Here is a 25,373-nt window from a genome sequence, read left to right on the forward strand (position 1 = left end):
CACTTTACATTCCCACTATCAGTGCACAAGGATTCCATTTTCTACATGTCCTTGCCAACAGTTTTTTTTTTTAGATAATGGCCAGCCCAACAGGAGTGAAGCAATATCTTGTGATTTTCCTTTGCATTTCCTTATGATTAGTGATGTTGAGCATCTTTTCATATAGCTGTTTACCATTTTTATGTCTTCTTTGGAGAAATGTCCATTTCTTTCATTGGGTTTTTTAATTTTGAGGGGTTTCAACTGGGTTTTGGGAGGTTTTGCTATTGAGTTGTAGGAGCTCGTATGTATTGCGGATATTAACACCATATCAGGCAAATGGTTTGCAAATATTTTCTCCTAATCTATAGGTTGTCTTTTCACTGTGTTTTCTCCCTTGCTGTGCAGAAACATTTTATTTTGATATAGTCCCACTTGCCTGTTTTTACTTTTTTTCCCTTATGCTTTGATGCTTCCATGGATTAGAAAACTTAATATTGTTAAAATGTCCACACTGGCCAATGCAATCTCTATCAAAATCCCAATGATATTTTTTATAGAAATAGAAAAGCAATCTTCAAATTCATAAGAAACCACAAAAGACTGTGAATAGTCAAAACAATCTTGAAAAAGAACAAAAAATCTGGAGATCTCAGACTTCCTGATTGCAAAACATATTACTAAGTGACAGTAATCAAAACAGTGTGGTACTGGCATGAAGACAGACATAAAACCAATAGAACAGAATAGAACCGAGAAATAAATCCAAACATACACAGTTAACTGATCTTTGACAAGGATGCCCAGAATATACAATGAAGAAAAAAAGTTTTGAACAAACGGTATTGGGAACACTGGATATTCACATGCAAAAGAATGAAACTAAACCTTATCTTAAATGATACACAAAAATTCAACTCAAAAGACTTAATTGTAAGACCTGAAGCTGTAAACCTAGAAGAAAAATTAGGGGGAAATTTTCATAGCATTGGTCTCGGCAGTAATTTGAGATGATTTCTTAGGGAGAGTTTCAGTTAAGAAAATTTTTCTTAAAAATCATTAAAAAGTAATGTATAAACTTCAAATAAAACAATTTTTGGTTGGGGCTTTCTGGTGGTCTTAGTCAACTCACGCTGCGTAATGAAGTACCCTAGACTGTTGGCCTAAACAGAAATGTTCTCACAATTCTGGAGGCTGGGAAGTCCAAGACCAAGAATGACTGATTTGGTTCCTGTTGAGGGCTCTCTTCCTACATGCAGATGGCTGCTTTCTCACTTTGTCCTCATGTGGTAAAGAGAGAATGCTCTTGTGTCTGTCTCCTTTCTTATACGAACACCCGCCCTGTTGGATTAGGGCCTCATCCATATGACCTCATTTAACATATGAATTCTTGAGGAAACAAGATTGATTTAACCTCAACCTCAACCTCATTGGGGGGTTAGGGCTTCAACATATGAATTCTGGGGGAAACAAGACTCAGTCCATAACACTGGCCTAATAAATACTTTTCAGAAAAATTGACCTTTTACCACATCATTGTGTCAAAAGTGTGCTAAGCAAGTCCAGCTTATCCTCTTTCATTTACAGTCCAGACATCAAACTCATGCTATCATTTCCATCTTGAATCTCTTTATTGCCCTGTGTTACTTGGGAGTGTCACTGACAAGCCAGAAACATATGTTATATATTTCTAGATATCACCTAATGTTTTACTTATAAATAAGCATATACTCTTCATCTTTGTGCCTGTGTGGGGGTGTGTGTGTGTGTGTTTGTGTATGTGTATATGACGGGGTCTCACTGTGTTACCCAGGCTGGAGTGCAGTGGCATGATCTAGACTCACTGAAGCCTCAGCCTTCTGGGCTCAAGTGATTCTCCTGCCTCAGCACCACAGGCTTGTGCCATCATGCCTGGCTTTTTTTTTTTTTTTGTAGAAACAGGGTTTCATCATATTGCCCAGGCTGGTCTTGAACTCCTGAGCTCAAGCAAACCACCCCCCTCAGCCTCCCAAAGTGCTAGGATTACAGGTGTGAGCCACCATGCCCAGGCCCAGGCTTTTGTTTATAAAAATCATCTGTGAAAACAAAAGGTAAAATGTGTCTGTTCTTAAATATCTTAACTCTGTGCAAATGTATATATTATGCAAGCTAAAACATGCGTAGTATGATTTAGCTGTGTAATCTTGTAAAATGGCTAAATATCATGCCTTCTCAGGGTATCCTACTTAAATTTAACATGCAGTTTTATGATTGATTGGGAAAGATTGCCATCTGTGCATATCACTGTAAAATGCTAGTTTCTACAGTCTCATCTCCATAGTCAGAAAAAAGTAAATATTAAAATGGTGAATTTTGCAAATCATTATTTTGTTTACTCCAGAGAAGCTATTTGACCTGCAGGGAAATTTTCAGTAGAGAAGTATCACTGGCATTGATTATAAATGAGTTTCATAAACTTGTGATATTGGTAACAGTGGGTAAAATATTTACTATTATAAAGAGGGAAAAAATGTATGTAATCATCCAGTTCCAGTTACTCTCCCCTTAAGCTCAAGGCTAAGCCTCCCCTCCCCGTGAGTGGCAAAGCATCAAAATGGGTTCCAGTGTGTAGCCAACAGCATGAACTACAATACACAGGGGAGAGTGGAGTGCAGGAATATAAAAAGCAGTAAAATTGTGACCTGAGGTCCACAAGCTACACCCTGTGTCTGGAGACCTGAGATCTGCCGGACTGTTTCTGCTCATTATATTCAGCTGGAGCCCCACCTAGGTTGTTGGGACCTCCAAACCTTCCACACTTCCTGGTAGGAAATTATTCTTTCTCCTCAGTGAGGAATATCTAGAAAAAAATCAGCAGTCTCCACCCTCCCCGGATGTTAGCACACTGGAATTATGGAGTTGGGTGGAGACATAAAAGCAGCTGAAACTTTTAGAGCAATCTGGCTCCAGCATCTGCCACCTCATTGATTGCAAGGGCTGATTCAGGTGATTTGGCCTTCAGTTCTCTTCCCCTTTCATCTCTCCCTTTAGGTTCTTCCCAAAGTCATGTGTTCAAGTAAAGTTAAAGAGAATAATCTAGATGAAGATCCCCCTGGAAGATAAAGAGTAATAAAAGTGAAAAACAATAGCTGCTAAATAATGGGAGTGTGGTAAATGCTTTCCAAACATTTTCTCTTCTAATCCTTGTAATGGCCCTAGAGCTAGGTACTGTAATTATCTTTATCAGCAGTGAAAGCCTAGAAAGGTACAGTAACGTGCCTTAGAGCATGTAAATAGGAAGTGGCTGAACCAAGATTTCAAATTTAACCCGTGTTTTCTAACTCCTAAATAAACATATTAACAGGAACATTTTTGGTAGGTCTGTATGCCATTGTTCTTAACACGTAGCTAAAAAGGCAGCTCTCAGATGGTCCTGGCTTTAGTGATGGCCCAGTGTTCCCAGCAGCATTCAGCAAGATCTTCGCTGTGAGTTGCCTTCATAGATGCTTCAGTAATGGAGGCTGCTATTGATCGGGGTTCCTTAGTAGTTGCTCCACTGAGGCCCTCATTGCCCCACCCCCTTTGGGCTTCATACTGGGGGATCAGTGCTGAGTATAAGGTCCCAATGTCTAGGCTAGATGAGGAGAGCTATTTACTCAGCACAGTAGCAGGACTCTGGCTCAGGAGAGGGCCCATATCATGGTCAAAAATAAATTGAAAAAGATTTAAACTAGGGAAGCAGTATCTAGCAAAAGGCCGAAAAGATGAGAAATGACCTTCAGTAGACAAACAATTACAAGGTCAGTAGACACAAAGTATGGGAGCAGTTGAGAACGTGGAGGAAAGGTAGACTGAAACTGCATTACCATCCAATAATTCCACTGAAATGGAACAGTGTGGAGAGCTTAGAGTATTTGTTCATTGGTCAGTTTGTCCGATTTCTCTTTGTTTCTTGTAGGCGGCTGGTTCCATAGAAAAGGATGGGTCTGTGGAGTAAATGGTCATGAGTAGTGCTAGCCACACACATTCTTTAACACTTCTGAATACAGCAGGCCAGCTGGTCGTTACTCTTACTGCCCCCTCGTATATGACAATATACATAATGACAAATACAGCTATGTCATTCCTCCTCCAAAACTGCCTTCTGGCAAAAGTTATCTGTTTTAAGAATTGTGTGCATTCTTAAATTGCATTAAGGGAAGCAAACATGTGGAACAAGAAAGCACCTCACTTAGTTCCATTTGCTAAGCCCTTTTGCAGACCCACTGACCCTTCCCTAATTCCAAATGAAATCTCAAATGCTGTAAAGAAACCCACCAAATGGGTTACAGCAAAGACTTTTTACACCCTACTGTTATGTTTAGAATTGGAAAAATCTGGGGATTTGGCAAATTCCAAAATGTTGGGTCATATGAAAAGTTTTTTTTTTGAGACAGAGTCTCGCTCTGTCACCCAGGCTGGAGTGCAGTGACATAATCATGGCTCACTGCAGCCTTGACCTCCTAAGTTCAGGTGATCCTCCTGCCTCTGCCTCTGGGGTAACTGGGACTACAGGTAAGCACCACCACACCCAGGTAATTTTAAAATTTTTTGTAAAGATGGTGTTTCACCATGTTGCCCAGGCTGGCCCTGAACTCCTGGGCTCAAGCAATTCACCAGTCTTGGCTTCCTAAAGTGCTGGGATTACAGGGGTGAGCCACCACACCCAGCCCCATATGAAAATTTAGTCTCAGAATTAGCCTTTGCGTGCGTCACCTGTAAGTTAATCAGAATGTTATTTTCAGAAGTTCCATGTAGGTGAGGAAGCTAAAAGGTGTTCCTGTTTTGTTTTTTTTTAATGATTAATAGGAAACTTCATAACAGAGGTGTAAACAGAGTCTATTCTCCCCAGCGTTAGAATCAGACAGCTTGAGTTTAAAACCCACTTATGAACTTGAGCATACTACTTAACATAGAGTCGTTTGTCTATGCCTCAGGGTCCCCATGGTCAAATGGAAAATACAGTGCCTACTTCAAAGGGTTATTGTGAGGATTAAATGAGATAATATGTGCAAAGCACAGTGCCTGGAACGTGGAAGGTGCTCCAGAAGTTTTATTATTATGAACATTATTATTATTGCCACCATCATCATTAAATTTGGTTATTTTTACTCTCCCCAGTCCTTTAGTTACTTTTTCAAACTTCTGCTAGGTTTTTGCTTGGGCTCCATCTGATTGGCTATGAGTCAAAAGAGAATTCACCACATCTAAGTGTTTTCTAAAGAATGTCTTTGGAAAATTCACAACTGATCATTTTGATACCAGCATCTAAGGTTAGGGCTACCTTATCCTTCATCACCTTCTTGTTTTATTCATAATACCACGATGTGGACTGTTGATAAAATGATGTTTCAAAAATAAGTAGCTTTTTTGAAGCCATCTATAATTTCAGCCCCAACTGACTAATCAGGCTAACTTTCAGAAAGTTAAGTAAGTAGTCTAATTCTCAGTTAACTTACTACCTACCGAGTAAAAATGTACTGCCTTTTAAAATCCACAACTAACCTCCCTCTCTCAAGGCAAACCCCCTAGTTCTAATATTTGAAGTATTTAATGAACAAGCCTTTTTGGGGGTCCTCTTGTAGTTAAAAATTTATTTTTCTCCTTTTTCTTTACTCTGTTTTTTTGTCTTTCTTGCTTTCTTTTTTTTTTTTTCTTTTTCTTTTTTTTTTTTTTTTTTTGGAGACAGAGTCATGCTCTGTCACCTAGTCTGGAGTGCAGTTACACGATCATAGTCACTGTAACCTTGAACTCCTGGACTCAAGTGATCCTCCCATGTGTGCCTCCAAAGTGTTGGGATTACAGGCATGAGCTACTGTGCTCAGCCTCTACTCTGTTTTCTACCTTTTATTTGTTGCAAAAAGCAATATGTTTATTTCAACAAATACTAGTTTTCCCCATCTTACTCCCCTGAGATTTCAGTGTTAAAAGTTGATTTGTGCGTTTCCACATAAGTCTTTATAACAAACTTCTGCTGACACTCCTTGACCCAGCTTGCCATAAAGACATCCAGCCCTACCTGTTAGGTTGAACTGTACAGAACTGCCATTTTTATAGGTCCCCACTATTCTTTAATACCAAGCCTTAAATTGAGCCAGACACTAAATGTCCTGTTTTATATACATGCCTTACTCATTCCTTCTTGGGTTTGTTCTTGTGGCTTCACTTTTGATGGGTGGCCTCCACACCCAACCCCAGCTCTACTCTGGCTGGACATTTTTTAACTCTCCTTCAAAGGTGTACATCCTGCAACTTCTTAAATTCCCTTTACATTCATTGTCTACATCACATAGTCTGATTGCCTATATAATACAATTTCATGTTTTAGTATTTATATACTATTTAATACAGATGCCACCTGTTTTGTTGCTTTTATTTTCTCTGGTTGCTTGATGTTCTATTACCTTAACTAGACTTTAGTGCTTTGTAGAAAAGGACAATGTTTAGTATATCTGTACTTATTAAAGTGCTGATCTAAGGACATAGGATGTAATATAAAAGTTTATTCAATGAATATTTCAAAATACAAAGTCTCTTTTTCTATAAAGTCATTCACTAATACTGATATTTGCTGATACTTCAGACTAGAGATTCTCAGTAATATTACCTTTTCTTGATAACTAATTTTGATCATAAGAGCATTTAATATAATGGGAATCAATTATGCAAATGAACTCAGACCCTAGGTTCACTTCCCAAAACAAACCGTATTCTGAGAATACTTGCGGTGCCAAAATTTAGAGTGAAACCTCAGACTGTTAATCATGCTCATGTTACTTTATTCCAACACAATAAGTAGTCAGTGATTTGTTATGGAAATTCAGTTAAATCCTCTCAAGTATTTTTTCTTTAAATAAAAGTCCAATAAAATATCAGTCATTATTTTTAGATCTTCATTCTCAATGTTTGTGAAGCTAATACTGATATTAGATTAATGTAATTGTATCAATATTGACAATTACTTAGTATACATTGTGAACTTTGTTTTTTGGATGCCATTTAAAGGGTTATTTTCGTGAGTCCCTAAGAAATAATTTAGGCCTTTAAGGTTATTTAACCCTTCAGTGGAAAATAGAGTTTCTTTGTTTAAGAAAATGATCTCCATCTAGTGGACAAATTTTTATATTATAGTATACAAAGAAAAATATTAAAGCCCCTGGAATATCTCATATCAAGCACTTTCTGACCTATTAATAAATGTTTTGGTTTTAGTGGTAATATTGTGGCTTAAAAGTTTTAAGATTTAAAAATATCTTAAATATCTAAATGACTTAAGATATTTAGCAATATTTGTTTCAAAACTTATAGTGAAGTGTCTCTGTAAGTTGACTTGCTTAATTTAATTGGAAAAATTATAATTAAAGAAAAAATATTACTGATTTCTACAAATTTGGTATTTACTCAATTGAATTGAAAAAGACTAAACCAAAACTCACACTTCTGTATCTCTTCCATTTCTGTTCGTGCACAGGAAGGAGAGGGTATTTTCTTTTTTAAAATGTAGCAAAAAGAGTATCTTGATATTAAAGGGAAATAAACATAAACATTTCTATAGGTATTCACATTACTAGTTCCTCCTCATGCTAAAAAGCTGCCATGACTGTCTTCTTAGAAGAGAAATCTACTTTGCCAAACCCCCACTATTCAGAAGTTTTTAATGTCTTCCAGTTGTATACTAAATACAATACCTTCAAAAATCTTCTTAAGTTCTACTCTTCATGAAAACTTCTCAGATATCCCAGCCTGAGTTAATCATTCATCCTTTATTTTTGTATCTTAATGCACTCATAGTAGGTGCTTAATAAAGGCCTTTTTAAGCGTATCCAAGGAGAGGTTGCTGAAGATCCCTAATGTATGTCTATTGAATGATTAGAGACCATCCTCCCCTTCCAGTCTTCCTGGGAATTGACAAGGTCCCACAAACATATGTGCCTATCCTATTCTGGTGAAACAGAGGTCCCTTGTTTGGGTGTCACATATATTTGTGGCTTATATAATCATGCAGTATAGCTGGAAAGACTTTAGGAACAATCAATGATAATACAGTTAGCTCAGCGACTGGTCAATTAACTTTTCTAGGACCTGGTATCCTCCTCTGTAAAGTGAGTCTGTTCAACTAGATAATCTCTCATTGTCCCTCCTGAACCAAATCAATACATCTATAAAGTGACACACTTCTAAGAAAATTTTAAGTTAGAAAAACATATTTACAACTGCTCAAGATAGTGAGTTTTTCTTCTTCTGTTTACTTGATGGATTATTTTAGAGCCACTCTTATTTGATCATAGATTCAAAGTGATCCATGAAACATCTTCCAATCTTAGAGTCACAGCTCTATTTATTAATGACTCCAATAAAGAAAATAAAGGAATGTTTTAAATTTAGCTAGTTAATAGTTTGGATAAAGCTTCTAATGGGGAAAATGTTAATGACAGCAAAACTTGAATTCACGTGTTTATTTATTCATTCAACAATTTTTTCTTTAAAACCACACACCTGCTGGGCTATCATAAGCTCTCACCCTCCTCTCCTAAGAACACATGAAAGTTGACTATATTTTAATACTGGTTGATGTTTCACTAGAAAGGTTCTTTGTGGAAAGTTTATCTAGATTATAAGGACTATGACGTTAAGAACTGTGTGTGTAGTTATTTTTTTCCCAGCTCTGAAATACGTATTGCTGAGCACAGTGCCTTTTATTCATTTAATCATTTACTCAAAACACTTGGGCACAGTTTTCAAAGAGCCAAGAATACGCTGAGTCTCCATTCGTAGAGAGCTCCTGGGTGAAAAACATTTTCAATTCATTGTAAATTCTGTCATTAGGGAGTGGGAAAGTGTCTTGGGAGCATAGAGAAAGGGCCTTTCACAAAGTTCTGATATGCCAGGGCAGCCTTTCAGGTGCAGGCTAAGTCTCAAGGTTGAGTGACAATTAGGCAGGGGAAAGGAGATTTGATTATTTAGGGGAGCAGGAGGTGATAGCCTGTGACAAGGAGATGGTGCCTCAATATGAGTTGGGCATGAAGTCCCCAATGGATGAGGGCTGCAAGTTGAGGCTAGGAGGGCGACTAATTGTAATTGAGAGCAGATGGTTAGACTGGCAGTCTAGCAAAGAAATTTTGACTTCATCCTGAGAGCAATAGTAAGTTACTGAAGAGTTTTAAACTGAAGAATGACACTGGAAAATGGATTCAAGACACTAATATAAAGGTTGTTATAATAATATAGATGAAATTTGATGGAGACCTGAATCTAAAATATTGGTAGTAGGGATGGAAGGAAGTGGGTACAATGGAAATTAATGCTTGGATGGATGTAGTAGGGTAGGAGTGTGGGGGAGGAGCCCAGGTTTGGGAGAACAGCAGTAGGCACAAAACGGGCATTTGTTGAATCAAATTCAAATATTTAACGAATTACTGTGTATTTGTTATTTTCCAAAAGGAATTTTGTACTTAGAAGATTAATTTTTGCAGAACGTTTCCCGTTTAACTGAAGTTGAGTTTGGAAAAACCTGTATCTTGTATCCGGTCAGTTAACAACAGTATCCAGGAAAACAAGAATGTGAAGTCAATGTGTTTTTCTTTTATGTATTTCAATATTATCATATTTTTATGGCAGAAATTAGCTGTAATTTTGATTCCTGCTAATTCCACTGTCAATTCCTCAGTTGAAGCTAAATGCTTTGTGAAACTATGAACATGTGAATGTTCACAGCAACATAATTCCTTCTCCTTCCTTTACAGTTTTGATGTGGACAATGGCACATCTGCGGGACGGAGTCCCTTGGATCCCATGACCAGCCCAGGATCTGGGCTAATTCTCCAAGCAAATTTTGTCCACAGTCAACGTCGGGAGTCCTTCCTGTATCGATCTGACAGCGATTATGACCTCTCTCCAAAGTCTATGTCCCGGAACTCCTCCATTGCCAGTGATATGTAAGTACAAGGATAGGCAAAGAGAGAGAAAATCAAGTAAATTTATATCTAGAGCTGATGATGTAATAAAACTAATTGACTTTTGTTCAACTGTATCACTCTTCTCCAATATAGAAAGAATATGAATAAAATTATACAAGTTAGAAATGAATGGTAGATTTAACTTGAGTGCACTGTCACTCTTGATTAACACACACACACACACACACACACACACACACACACTCATGTATTTATTTTCCCAGAAAATACACTTTGTAGGAAAACTGAGAATTAAATTTTTAATGGAAACTAACACTTAAATCATTACCTTATATTTATGTAGAACCTGAGTTTTAGCTACCTACTTACATGGATATTTTCTAATATTTGAAAAGCTTTTAACTACATTTGTAAAGTCCTGTGAAACAGACTGTATAGCATTTTGAATATATTTCAATTGATGTATGTACAGATGTTAGCACTGGTTTGCCAGATCATTTAAGAAATCTTTGTGGAACTTTGCCGAAATTAAGCCAATTTGTAAGGATCATTAGAGGCAAGCACAGAAAACGTTAGAGAGACTTGAATATCATTTAAGACATAGTAAAGCTTGAAAAACAGTGAAAACTGACAAGCAGGTTTGCAGATCATATACCATCACTAGCTCATTTTCTCAGTGCATTTCATTCTTGTGGTAGTGTGCATGTTTTTCTACATAGGTCTTTATTCTCACTCAATACCTATACTATCATTTGTGGCACATCTGCCTCTGTATAGAATTGATCTTCGTCTTTCTCTCTCGGTCTATACATTTGTCCAGTAACATTCACCATCTTTTCATGACACCCATCTCAAAAACTCACAACAGGCTGCAGTTTATCTTATAAGAATTAGTCTGTATGGGACCCCTGAGTGTCTAGTGTTATTCCTGCCATCTAGCAGAGCATCAGGGTATTGCAGTAGGTCTACATGGGGTTCTAGAAATGAAATTATATTTCACTCATTTTTACAAACTGTGGTTGCTATTTTAGCGGTTGTATTATTGACGTCTACCCTTCTTCATCTCTAAACAACTTTCTATTCCTAGTGACCCTATTTCTACATTATTTTTATCTCACTTTCTTAGATTTGAAATTCATGACACTTATTTATTCATACACACATAATGAGAATGCTTCTTGAGCAAATATGGTGTATTTAAAGCTCTCAATCTGTGGAGCAGTAAGGTCTGGCATTTTAGACCATTGTTATAAAACATGGTGAGCACAATCCTTGAGGCATTTACAATGTACTGCAGGAACATAGAGAGGAGATGGACAGTTTTCTACCCAAGGGAAAAGTACAGAAAATACCGGGCTAAGGGAACAACATTTACTAAATGTGAGGCATGGAAAATTATGGCTGAACTAAGGAATGACAATCTGCTTGATGTGAATAGTGAAACCTGGCAAAAGAGAAGAAAATTTCAAATATAGTCTATGGGACCTGAGAGTCACAGAGGTTTTTAGCTGAGTTTTGGCATGATCATATTCTTGTTTTTATTGCATCTTGATTACTCTATTGTTGAATGATTGCATAGCAAAGTGACTACAGGGAAGTATTTCGTGTTGAAATTCACAGAAGTAAGGCAGGCTAAATATAATGAAGACCTAGATCAAGGGAGTGATGGCAGTGGAGCAGAGTTGGCTTAGATGCAAGAGGCTTATAGAATGGTTCTGTGTGTGTGTGTGTGTGTGTGTGTGTGTGTGTGTGTGTATGTATGCTTGTATGTTGGGGAACAGCCAGTGGAGGAGAATCAAAGAGAATGCTGATTTTTGACCATGAATGACTATGTACCTGCTGACGTGGACATGAGGGACAAAGGGAAACGAGTAGAAAACACGGCAGATAACAGGTGATGAATTGGCTTGTACGTGATAAGCCTAGGGTAAACAAGACAACAGTTAAATACTGGAACAGCAAACAGAAATAACAGTCCAGAGAACCAGGAGAAATGAGAACAGTTACCTTCTATAATTACGAGGTTTTTGAATGACAGTTGAGTGGAGCGTCATATTCAGGTAATAACATTAGGAGCCCCTGGGCTAAGGAATGAATTGAAGTGGAAATGTGAGCAAACCCAGGCATCTCTTTAAAAGGCTGATGGGTGGAGGAGGAAGAGAGAACTAAGGTTTCCTGACAGAGAATTAGGTTCAAGCAGAATTTTTATGAATTCAGGATACTTGAGCTGAGGGAAGGCTCCACGAGATAGAAAGAGACTAAAAATTCAAGGGGAAAAAAGGGTTAAAGATGGAGCTGTAGTTGCTGACAAAAATGTGATCATAAGCCAGAGTAAGGAGGCTATCCTTGGAAAAGTAGTAAATACCAGAACTGTATTCTTTAGGAAGGACAAAGAAGACCTGCCTGGGCAACATAGTGAGACCTTGTCCTTACTAAAAATCCAAAATTTAGCTGGCTGTGGTGGCATGTGCCTTTAATCCGAGACTGAGGTAGGAGGATTGGTTGAGCCTGGGAGTTCAAGGTTGCAGTGAGCTATGATCATGCCACTGCACTCCAGCCTGGGTGACAGAACAAGACAAGACTGTGTCTGGGGGAAAAAAAGAGAGAGAGAGAGACAAGGAGAAGAAGAAGAGAGAAGAAAAAAAGGAAGAAGAGAGAAGACAAGAAGAAGAAGAAGAGAGAAGGAGGAGGAGAAGAGTAAAAAAGGGAAATGTGAATTTAGAGATGGAGGAGTAAAATGTTAAGAGATATTAGCCATAAATTCTCTAAACATTCTACTCCTCCATCTCCAAATGAATGAATGTAAAAGTAGAAGGTGTAGCCATCAATAGCCAGAGGAGAGAGGGATGGGGCAGCTTGAGAAGAAAGGGAAAGGCTTAAATAATCGACTATGCAGATCATAAAAGGGAACAGGGTAGAGGTGAGTAGAATACTGACCAGCCCCATGGATAACAATAAACAATGTTAAATAGGCAAATGACTGAAATGAAAGTCATCTAATGCAACTTCATCAAGGGTGAGTCAACCTTGGTACTGATACAAGAAAGAGGAAAACTCACAGTGAGTTAGTGGAGTCCATTTATGTAGTTATGTGTTCTACTTTTTTAAATTGTAGTAAACTGAGTTTTGGATAGATCATTTCTTTCATACATTCTACTCCAGTTAGTAAATATTAAATATATACATATATTTTATGAAAACCTTATAGCATTTCATATTTAAATATGAAATTTCAAAATCAAACTTGCAAGGATGACCTCATTTTGCCGTGTGTCTCAAGAGTTCTTTATCTGATCAGACTCAGATAGAAAGATGAGTTTAATCAGACCATGAGTCAACTCTATATGTTGCTGAAAAATAATGTGTTGACATGTTTAGCTTTTCCATTCTCCTTGGATATTTACATTGGAGCAGTAAGATGTTCCTTTGACACCAACTCCTAGAAAGCATTCTTTCTACCAAGGAGATTAAGTTTCTGTGGAAGGAAAAGTAAATAGAATAAATATTTCAACATTTAATCTGACACTACACATATCTTCCACCATAAAGGACTATGCCTTCTCTTAATATGAATTCTCATATGGCCATGTGTAAACTTTAATTTTCTTACCTTACCTATTTCACAATAATGCTATGAAGACTGTCTGATGTCTATAATTCAACTGTGCTTTATAGAGAATGATGTTATGATATATTTAATTACTTGATGATTTCATATTAATTGTTCTAGTTAAGCTTTCCTATTGAGAAATTTTCTTAGAAATTTCAAACACAAACAGTACCTAATGAGGATAGGTACCTAATGAAAAGGTATTTAAAATGAAGATTTGTGGTTATCTATTTAATTGAACTGTTTTGGAAAACCTTTAAATACTCTTTAAGTTTAAATATAACTATTTACTATATTGCGAAAGTGAGAAGGAGGAAAATAATCCCCTCTTAGTAGATAGGATATCGTCATCTTGTCCTCTATAAATAGAAACCAATGAAATGGCAAAACAGATAAAGATGGTGGTAATAATAATCATAACAGACATGGTGTGTGTATATCATCAACTTTCCCAAGTATTTTCACACCAGCTATCTTATTTGATATACTCACAGTCCTTTTGATAGCGACATTGTTATGCCATTTTACAGATTAGAAAGCCAAAGTCCAGTGAGCTTAATCTTTTGGAAAAAGAAAAAAAACAACCATTTTGATTATTTCTAGGAGCACATAATTTTGACAATGCCATTGTAAACAAAGTACTGTATGCTACTACAGCAAAAACTGCTGAGAAACAGAAGTAACTGTTGACCAAATTCATTAAACCAGTGAAATACATAGCAGTATGAAAATTTGATTAAGAATAAAATAAAAGCTCAAAGAGGTACAAAATAAATATATAGCCAACTCTTAGAGAATGTATACAAGTATAGAGCACTAGGCTAAACTCAGAATCTTAAAAAATTAGCTCATACAAGGCAGAAGAGAAGTTCCTGATCACTTCTGCTCAGAGACCATCACAGTTTGTTAAATATAGATGATGCAGTAGCAACTTAATTCTTAAGAAAAGTAAGAAAAAGAAAAATGTTAAGTACTAGCATAAGTCTAATAAATACATGAAAGTAAATTTGAATTACCATTAATAGTAAAAATTTTTTGTAACAGTAGAAACAACTAGATAACAAAAGGTTGCCCAAGTGACGTCATGAAGAAACATGATGAAAATTACAGTGTAGACAATATTTTTGTCATCTTAATATTTTAGCATCTGAATAACCAATCACTCTGTTGTTTCACATCATCCAGTAATATAGTATCTGTATTTGGAAGCACACAAAGATATGATACGTTGCAAAGATTAAGAGGAGAATTAGTAGTGACAAGATAAGTAGAATTAAGTCACAAAACTATGAATTTATTGAATATAAGTTACCTGTCAAACTACTTAAGTTTTAAGAAATACTCAGTTCACCTGGATAACTGACCCTCTATTCCCCATCCTTTGTTGAATTAACACCAACACATAGGATGCAAAGATGATCCAATCATCTCTTCACTCACATTTATATACATTGCTTCTACACACAGAATATGGGATGGGGTGAATGCATTCAGAGGGCCAGTGAGGAGGAAGTGAGTAGACTTGATATACCATAAAAACCTGGGCATACTTGGGAATCTAGCTAAGTTATCTCCAAGCACTATACAGATATATCAGACTTCATTGATCAGGCCTTTGGGGTGCCCCATTGGGGCATTTTCTCAGCTAGTGGACAATACTCTCCCTACCCCCCATCTCAAACTACTGTCCTTTCTTTAGCAATTAACAAGTCCCTCACCACTTCTTGGGCCTCTAATGTGTGTTTTCAGTCATAGCCACTCCTCTCTACTTCTTTTGCCTACTAAGTATAAGGGTAGTATTGCTTCCAGTCCTGGGTTTGAAAAAGGAAAAAGAATTCGCTTTGTGTCTATTTGTATCTTTTATTCCAGATTATTAATCTTCCCTGGTCTTACTAGGAAGAATATAAATAAAAAGACATGTTGCATTACAAAGGTTCTAATTCTCACTGGATGTACATGAAAAGTTTGTAGTCATCTCTTAGCTAGATTGCAAGATAATATTACACTAATGAACATTTCATCGCTTCTTGGCCTTTTGGCTAAGATCAAGTGTGAACATTTCAAAAGCATATTAATTTGCCATCTTGAAAGCCTTCTTCCATTAACCACACAAAGAAAGCTACCATGGTCAAATCATCTCTTCCCCAGTTCCTGGGTTGTTCCCAACTGGGGAGGTATCCTCACCCCTCACCCTGTGGTGTAGGAGTGATGGGACTAGGGCCAGGATTCTCAAAACGTGTCCTGAGGCAGCAGAGGGAATGCACATGGGTGCAAGCGTTATTTTAAATTTTCAAGAAAATCACAAAAACATGTGTCAACCACCTGGAAAACTAATAGCTTGAAATAGTTCCCAGTTTCCAATCAAGACCACGATATTCCTTTCTGTGACACCATATCTTTGCAAAATTGGGTTTTGAGCAATTGTTGGATAAAAATCAAGTGCTGAGCAGAAATCAATGTGCAACAAAAATAAGCGAGCCAATGTCCAATCTCATTCCAAAATGAGAAATTGACGTAGTGCTCAGTGGCTGCTAAATTGTTAGAACAAAACCTTATTAAATTATTTGGACTTAACTATTTAATAATTGGAACTATTAGTTATTTCTTTTGGCCAATGGGTTGCTGTTATAAAAAAAAAAATTGAGATATTAAGGGCACCGCGTACTGAGAAAGTTTGAAAATCCTTGGATTAGGTGTTTATTCATATCTGAAGAATTAGAGCTAAATCAGGCTAGGTGTGGTGGCTCACATCTGTAATCCTAGCACTTTGGGAGGCCAAGGCAGGCAGATGGCTTGAGCTAAGGAGTTCGAGACCAACTTGAGCAACATGTTGAAACCCTGTCTGTACAAAAAATACAAAAATTAGCTGGGCATGGTGGTGGGCGCCTGTAGTCTCAGCTACTTGGGAGGCTGAAGTGGGAGGATCACTTGAGCCCAGGATGTTGAGGTTGTAGTGAAGCATGATCCCACCACTGTACTCCAACCTGGATGACAGAGTGAGACCCTGCCTCAAGAAAAAAAAAAAAAAAAAAAAAAAAATGATTAGAGATAAATCAGATCTCTATGTGAGACTCTGTGAGAGAATTTTGTTAGGAGGAAAAAAATAACAGTTTCAAAGCTGTGAGCTTTCTGATGTGCTCTAGAGTAGAGAATTTATCTTTTTCTTAATTCTGTTAGGATCCCAGGTAGCCAAAATCTTTTATTATAAAATGTGATATTATTTTGGTAATAATCTAGATAGACCAGGCTTTTTCTTCCATTGCTGTGTGCTGGCCACTGTTACTAGTATTATTCGGAGTGTTGATGCAGACATGAATACTAGCTATTAAATCTCAAGAAGTTTATCAGCAAAATATGCTAAGGTCATCTGCTACTAGAATACCTTTTTACTATCTTTTTGTTTAAAAATTCTGCTTTATTTGGTGCCATTTTTTCAATCACTTAGGTAGTTTTATGTCTGATTTTAAAAAAATAGGAGTTTCATGAATTGTAAAATAAGTCTGGTAAATTAGCTAAACATGTTTCTTCAATCCTTGAACTGGGAGATTTAAAATATTAGCTGAATAGGCATTTTATATTCCTAATCTCATACTTTCAAAAAATCATAAAAATGAAATCCTGATGTTTAGACATTTTAAATGGTAATGTTGTTCATGCCACAGGGTAAAAATAAAGTATTGATTTTAATGTGTTACTACAGTGAGATGGTGTCAGCACCTCTGAGTATCCTTGCCAGTGCTCTAACCTTTAAAATAACGAATTAATTGAGTTATATGTAGTAATATATCTTGGTTATTGCTACCAAAGTAATAGATATATACTAAAGTCTTAGGAGATATGGAGGGATAAATGTTAGTCATAAAAAGTTGTTAAAGCAGAGGGAAAAAGAAGTGAAAACTGACCAAACATATATGTAATTCATTGTTTCTATGATAAGGCTGCTGCAATTCTAACTCTAGGACTTTGTGCTAATATTTAGCATACCATTTTATTTTCTAGATTTCCTTTATACCCACTATGTTCCTCAGTATTTGCCCTCACTTTTTTTGTTTGTTTTGAGATAGAGTCTCACTCTGTTGCTCAGGTTGGAGTGCAGTGGCACAGTCTCAGCTCACTGCATCCTCCACCTCCCGGGTTCAAGCAATTCTCCTGCCTCAGCTTCCTGAGTAGCTGGGATTACAGGTGCCCGCCACCGTGCCTGGCTAATTTTTTTTGTATCTTTAGTAGAGATGGGGTTTCACCATGTTGGCCAGGCTGGTCTCGACCTGACCTCAAGTGATCCTCCCACCTTGGCCTCCCAAAGTGCTGGGATTAAAGACTGAACTCACTTGTAAATCGTTTAAATGTGAAAAAAGAAAAAATTCTAAAGAAAATCATGTGAGTTTTTCTCACTCCTGTATATAAGAGAAAGAGTGTGACTTTGAATTGTTTAAACTTATAAATAATGATTATATAATTATGCTTGTACCTCAGATTTAATACATTTCAAAGGATAATATTTCCTTTCTTTAAAAAAAAAATGCAGGGAGAAGGGGTAGTTTAATAACAAGAGCAATTATTCCACAATCCTATGAGACATTGAATTCCTGCCAAAAGAAAGTAAACTTGAATTGGCCTCAGTCAAGGAAGATTAGCCTGTTTTTCAGTGCATACCAAAAGAATGCAATCTCTAAGAGCAAATTATGTGTGAAATAAACTAAAATAAGGAAAGTTTGAAGACCAGTTTGAAATTAAAAAAAAAACTAGTCCAGTAACCTGGATAGTGCTCTCAATGCAACATGGTCCCTAGATGAAGGACCCATAGTTGAAAATTACTGATTCTTCCTGCCTCTTGAAATTTTAAGAGGCAAATGGCCACTGCAGGAGAGATACTGGTTCATCCAATTGTGGATATTGTACCTAGAGGTATACTAGTATACTCTCACTTTATCTCAACCCTCTTCCCTCTGTATATTAAAGAAGACTAAAATCAAAACCATGCTCCAGTGTATGGTAAAATAGAAATATTTTGAACTTTAAATCTTTTTTTTTTTTTTTTTTTTTTTTGAGACAGAGTCTCACTCTGTTGCCCAGGCTGGAGTGCAGCAATGTAATCACAGCTCACTGCAGCCTTGAGCTCCTGGGCTCAAGTGATTCTCCCACCTCAGTCTCCCTAGTAGCCCAAACACAGGAGTATGCCACCACTCCTGGCTAATTTTTTTAAATTTTTAGCAGAAATGAGGTCTTGCTATGTTGCCTAGGTTGGTCTCGAATTCCTGAGCTCAAGCAGTACTCCTGCTTTGGCCTCCCAAAGTGCTGAAATTACAGGCAAGAATCCCTATGCACAGCCTGAACTTTAAATCTTAACAGTGGGGCCTATGGTGGCAGGCTGAGAAGAAAGTTGACTTCTATTGGAGATAACCAATACATGTTTTCCACATTCTAAATAAAGGTGTGTATCAATTGATGTGCATTTTTGAATACTGTCATTGTTTTACTCATTTAGAAAATATCAGTAGCACCTACTCCATGCCAGAGTATCATTTGAAGACACCGTAGATCCATGAAAATAAGACAAAACAAAATTGTTTGGAGCATGCATTCTTGTCTTTATTTAATTTTTAAAAATTCTTGATAGAAAAGGAGATGTTTCCAGCCAACACTGAGATTCCTATATAAATACTTGTTTTCACTAACACATCAATCACTTTAAATATTTACTTTTGCTTATCAGTCTTAGCTTCTTAATGAATTGTTCTCAATGTCTCCTTTACTGTTTTCTGAGCCATATAAGGAAAAACAGTCACACTGCTGGAACATTTATGTGATGGGTTTCTTGAGATAAGATATTTCAGTGAGTATTACTAAATCATTCTGTCTAAGCCCTTGCAATATGAATCATCTAAAGATGTGCTTTATAAATAAACAGAAAGAAAGCATCAAGCAGACCCGTGGTTTTTCTTTAGAAAACCAAGTAAGGAATATCAACCACTGGGCTTTGCTCTCAGATTCCTGGTAATTTGTGGTATGATTTCCCAGGTTCACTGAGGAAACATCCCCAATTATTCCATCTGCCCACTGCAGCATCTCCCAGGCTTTGTGTCCACCTACTACTGTTAATTGCCTTGAGACTTTATGGTTTTTCCTAACTCGGGTCAAGAAAAATTTGCTGACATTGAATACTGGAAAGTTGTATCTAAACATATATAATGTGTCAATTCCTGCAACCCTCTCTTTAGACACAGGCAGCTTAAGAGCAGAAAGAAAAAGAATAACTGCTCACCCCTCTATAAATATGGAAGGTTGTGATATGACAAGAAATCATTTCACCAATTCAGTAAATGACTTTGTCTCCCAATAAATGTCATGAATTATCCCACGTACAAAATTTGTAACTCATTGTTTTGCTCCCAAGGGAGAACAAAACTACATGCAGATCTCATATTTTCATGTTTCAAAATTCATTTTTTCTTTGGTACTTACAGAACTTCAAATCGAATTTGTTATAACCACCAAGATAGTTTTGTTTTTGTGGATTGTTGTGTGTGTGTGTTTAGCTAGTGGATAGCATATTATACAGCACCAAGAAAGAGTCTTGCAGAATATTCTGTTGCAGAAATAGAATGTTGAAGAAATATTCTATTGGACAGTGCTATTCTAGAGTCTAAAACATTTACTTCTATGTGCCTTCAGAATAGTCTAAATCCATTTGAGTATACGGAAAGCAGCATGATAAAAACAAAACAGTATTTGAATGCCTGGGTTCAAGTCCAGCTACGCTGAACATTTCCATGCCTTGGGATTTTATGACTCAGTAAAATTTCAAAAAATACCTGGGACACCAACCTAGGGTTACTAACTCCTTATTTTGCCAGGTAAATAACATTATCAAGGAATTTCCCATCAATATATATTTTTATTTTTTAAGACATTTTCACTTCAGCGAAAAAGAGCATAATCTCAGAATAAAAGAATTTTCTAAAGGAATACGTATAGTTTTTTTTAAAAAATCTCACTGCATGGTCCATGTACACTTTGACTTTGACAAGGACCAATGAGCATTCTGTTGGGCAAGTACCAGATCTTAGAGTGGCATTTGGAAACCACTGAGCTCTGTCACTTGCCAAGGGCATGACTGCCGATGAGTAACTTAAGTTGTCAGGGCCTAGTTCCTTATCTTAGAATGGGAATATGAGCATCCATTTAATGCAGAGTTGTCAGAATTAAATTCAGCATGTTGGTAGAACACCGTGTCTGGCACCTAGTAGGCATTCATAAAACACATTGCTCTCTTCTCTGTTTGATCAAGGGCTTCCTTTCAATCTATTGAATCTTTTCACCACATGCAGACCTTTAAAATTGTTGTACTAGTTGACCATAAATCTTTTTCCCAGGAGCCCATTCTGGAGAAAAACCAAAAGGGCAGGGCCACTGGCATTAAGAACAAGCCTGCCAGTAAGATAAACTGTGAGAGAAGATCCTGTTCCTAGAACACAAAGTGAGAGCACTTGTGAATCCGTGCCCGTGTACCCAACTCTTTCACCATCCTTCTTCCCTCCGTGGAAGTCAGACTCTCAGCTTTGTACTCAAACCTTCTGATGATAATTTGGGACATCAGCAGTCCTAGAAAAGTCTCTCTATCGTATTGGTTTTTATTAAACAAAATAACCTACTATGCTTAGTGAATATGTCTACACACAAGTGCTAAACATTTTTTAATTATTTCGGTTCGAACACAGATAGTCTTTGTGCCATCATATAACTAACAAATTTGAAGGCATTCATTCACATCATGTATTTTCTCTAATGAAGCCTAAATTGTTTTCTCATGACAAATAAAGAGTTTCCATTTTAGACTAGATTTTTTTTGTTTATGTTGCATAAACTTCAGTCCCATCTGCTTTATCATCAGTGCCTGTCCTCCCCAAGTGATATGAGCACATACGAGCCAAAAATTAAGGATTTTGGGTTGAAAGAATTTTTTTTTTTTTTTTTTTGGTCAAAGATGGGGCCAGGTTCTAATTCTAGTTTTAAATTTATTATTTATCAACAAATGGCAAATTGTATTCATTTATTATATACAAGGTAATATTTTGATATATGTATACATTGTGGAATGATTAAATCAAGCAGTTAACATGTCCATCACCTAACAATTTATCATTTTTTGTGATGAGTACATTTAAAATCTACTCTCAGTAATTTTCAGGTGTACTATGCATGATTATTCATTATAGCCACCAGCCTGTACAATAGGTATCTTGAAATTGTTTCTCCTTCTAACTGAAACTTCGTACCCTTTCACCAACATCTCCCATTCCACATCCTCCCATTCTTCCCCAGGCCCTGCCCCAGAACCACTGTTCTACTCTCTGCTTCTATAAGTTTGATTTTGTTTTTAGATTCTACATATATGTGAGATCACATAGTATTTATCTTTCTTGCCTGACTTATTTCACTAAGCATAATGTATTCCAGGAACTTCCATATTATCATAAATGGCAAGATATCCCCTTTTTAAGCCTGAGTAGGTATCTTGTGTGTGTGTGTGTGTGTGTGTGTGTGTGTGTGTGTGTGTGTGTGTGTATAACATTTTCTTTATTCATCTGTTGTTAGACACTTAGGTTGATTCCATATTTGGGCTATTATGATTAATGCTGTACCAAACATGGGAGTGCAGGTATCTCTTTGACATACTGATTTCATTTTCTTTGGATATGTACCCAGAAATAGAATTGCTGGATCATATGGTAGTTTTATCCTTAATTTTTTGAAGAACCTTCATACTGTTTTCCATAGTGACTGTATTAGTTTACATTCCCACCAACAGTGTTAAAAGGCTTCCTTTTCTCCACGTCTTCACCAATATTTGTTACCTTTTTTTTTGATAAAAAAAGCCATTATTATAGGTGTCAGGTGATATCTCCTCGTGGTTTTAATTTGCATTTCACTTAAGATTAGTGATGTTGAGCACTTTTTCATATACCTGTTGACCTTTTTTTGTAGGCCTTGTTTTGATTTTAATTTTTTTGTAGAGAGGGTGTCTCACAATGTTGCCCAAGCTGGTTTCAAACTCCTGGACTTAAACTGTCCTGCTACCTCAGCCTCCTGAGGTGCTGGGACTACAGGTGTGAGCCACTGTGTTGGGCCATTGTTTTGAGAAAGATCTTTTTAGGATTTTTGCCCATTTTAAAATCAGGTTATTTGTTTTCTTGCTATTGAGTTGTTTCTTAATTCTTAAAATATTAATAAGATGTGAGCACACGGTTTAAATTTCAGAAAACTAAATATCTTTGAAGGTCACTGTATTAGTCTGTTCTCACGCTGCTGATGAAGACATACCCGAGACTGGGCAATTTACAAAAGAAAGAGGTTTAATTGGACTCAAGAGTTCCACGTGGCTGGGGAGGTCTCACAATCATGAAAAGAGGTTTAATTGGACTCAGAGTTCCATGTGGCTGGCTGGGAAGGCCTCACAATCATGGTGGAAGGCAAGGGGGAGCAATTCACATCTTATGTGAATGACAACAGGCAAAGGGAGAGAGCTTGAGCAGGGGAACTCCTCTTTTCAAAAAATTAGATCTCATGACACTCATTCACTATAATGAGAACAACACCAGAAAGACCAATTCCCATAATTCAGTCGTCTCCCACCAGGCTCCTCTCATGATATCTGGAAATTGTGGGAGTTAAAATTCAAGATGAGACCCCCATCTCAAAAAAAAAAAAAAATTCTGGCCTGCCTTAAGAAATAAAAATAGTGGTTTACACTTGTAATTCCAACTGCTTGGGAGGCTGAAGTGAGAGGATCACTTGAGTCCAGGAGCTTGAGGCTGTAGTGAGCTGTGAATTGTGCCACTGCACTCTATCTAGCCTAGGCAACAGAGTAAGACCCCACATCTCTTTAAAATTTTTCAAAATATTTAGAATGATCAAAACACCAGAAAAGCTGCATAACTAGATATACAAACATGTGGCCTGGGTTTGGCATTGAAAACTTTCAATTTGGAAGATATTACCTCACACAATACCAGACAGTTTTAATGTTACTCATATATTAATTTACATTTTATTTGATTCTCAGTAAAAGGTTGCTGGACATTCTTGCTAAATTGAAAGTTTTGGTAGTTGTGATTTTTAATACAAGTTTTTGTGTTAAATAGATTATTTTAATTCTAAGTGGCAATAGCTTCAAAGAGGAAAAGCACATTCATTTGTAACTGAGGTTGGCTTTATTATATTAGGAACTTTATTCCCTAGGGTTTCATAAATAGATGTACTGCTTAATTTATTTTGACTTAAATGGAGCTAGTTTCAAATTAAAAGGCCAAGTAATACAGAGGATCCATATCCTCATGTATGTCTAATACCAAGGAAACACAGTTTTTATGTATTTTTGGTATTGTTTTGTTTACTATATAGATTACTTAGTTTATCAAAAAATCTAATGCCTCCTTTATAAGTAATTTTAAATCATTCATTATATTCTTAAATTCATAATTTGTCAGAATGAACATTATTTTTGGAAAAACAAATCATGTCTTTTAAACACTATATGGAAAAACTAATTTGGTTTTGCAAAATTTTCTTGGTAGTCACATTTTTCAGAATATTTTTATTCTCTTAAATTAGTTTCATGATTTTAATTTAAGCAGGTAGCAATATAAAATATTTAACATTCCTGTGAATTCCCTGTGCAACCCGATTTCTCAGGTAGCATTTTAATATTTAACTTTGTCTTATGTATATTTAATTAAAATAAGCATATTTCCTTTAATAAGTAGCTTTTTAAAAATGAATGAATGATACATGAACTGAAATTAGTCTGAAAAACCCACATGATTTATTTTTATTTATTTGAAAATAGAATCAATGCTCACATTTTAATACATTTGAATTCACATAACTTGAAAAATTTTAGAGATTACCAAATATAGATTTGAGTCAATAAAAATATTTTAAAAGAATAAAGGCATGTAGAATTTTTATGGTTCATTAATGTTTAATGCTAAAAGCAGAATATACAGTCGAATATATACTATGATTCTAACTCTATAAGAAAGTATGTATTCCATAATAGTCACATACTGTATTACATCCATGTGCTCACATACATGCAGTGGGAAAATGTTATCAATAGTTATCTTTGAATGGTTCTTTAAGTTGTTCTATGTCTTCCAAAGTGTGTATATGTAGGCATATACTTCGTGTGTGTGTATGTGTACATAAAGATATATACATATATGTATACACACACACGTAAAGATCAAGTAGGTTATATTATGTTTGTTTGTTTTATATGTCCATACTTTTATGAAGATGGGACTAGAGAGTTGTGAGTAGATGTGGCTCCTCCTATAGCTAATTCTAGGGTGTTGTCAGATAGTCTAGGCTCCCAGAAATATTTTTATATTCATTTAAAAATTAGAACATACTTGTTTCTCTGTAATTCTAAAAAAAGTGGTTAGGGGTGAATTGATAGATGGATGATAGTTTTTAGTCTGAGGGAAGAAAGACACTAGGATTTCAAAATGATCAAAATCTTGGACTTTAAAATATATTTCAAAAATATTATTTTAATTTTCTGTATGTTTATCAATTTCCTAATCCTATTGACAAACTTCAGAGGAGAATATCTTTCTAGTAAGAGAGAGTGAATCACAGAAGATGAAAAAAGTTTGCACACGATTCCATTCGACCAGCACGGTGGCACACACCTGTAGTCCTAGGCACTCCATGGCCTGAGACAGGAACGATCACTTCAGCCCGGGAGTTCAAGGCCAGTCTGGGCAACATAGCAAACTTCAATGCCATTGAAAAAAAAAAAAAAAGGTTAGATTCAAACATAAGCCCCAGCCTGTGACTCCTTC

General features: G+C 36.4%; 1 protein-coding gene across 8 annotated transcripts in view; it reads left to right on the forward strand.

Annotated features, from left to right (window-relative positions):
- PDE4D (phosphodiesterase 4D) overlaps window positions 1-25,373 on the forward strand; it is an 814,938-nt gene that overhangs the window by 563,407 nt on the left and 226,158 nt on the right. For 6 of the 8 annotated variants that reach the window (XM_073014747.1, XM_073014750.1, XM_073014748.1 and 3 more), the window contains exon 2: window positions 9,741-9,932. The exons of the other annotated variants lie outside the window; for them this stretch is intronic. In XM_073014747.1, coding sequence (XP_072870848.1) covers window positions 9,741-9,932 — 192 coding nt within the window. The remainder of the gene's footprint in view (window positions 1-9,740; window positions 9,933-25,373) is intronic. 8 annotated transcript variants of the gene reach the window in all.

Source organism: Chlorocebus sabaeus, chromosome 4, assembly GCF_047675955.1.
Source record: "Chlorocebus sabaeus isolate Y175 chromosome 4, mChlSab1.0.hap1, whole genome shotgun sequence".
Taxonomy (NCBI): domain Eukaryota; kingdom Metazoa; phylum Chordata; class Mammalia; order Primates; family Cercopithecidae; genus Chlorocebus; species Chlorocebus sabaeus.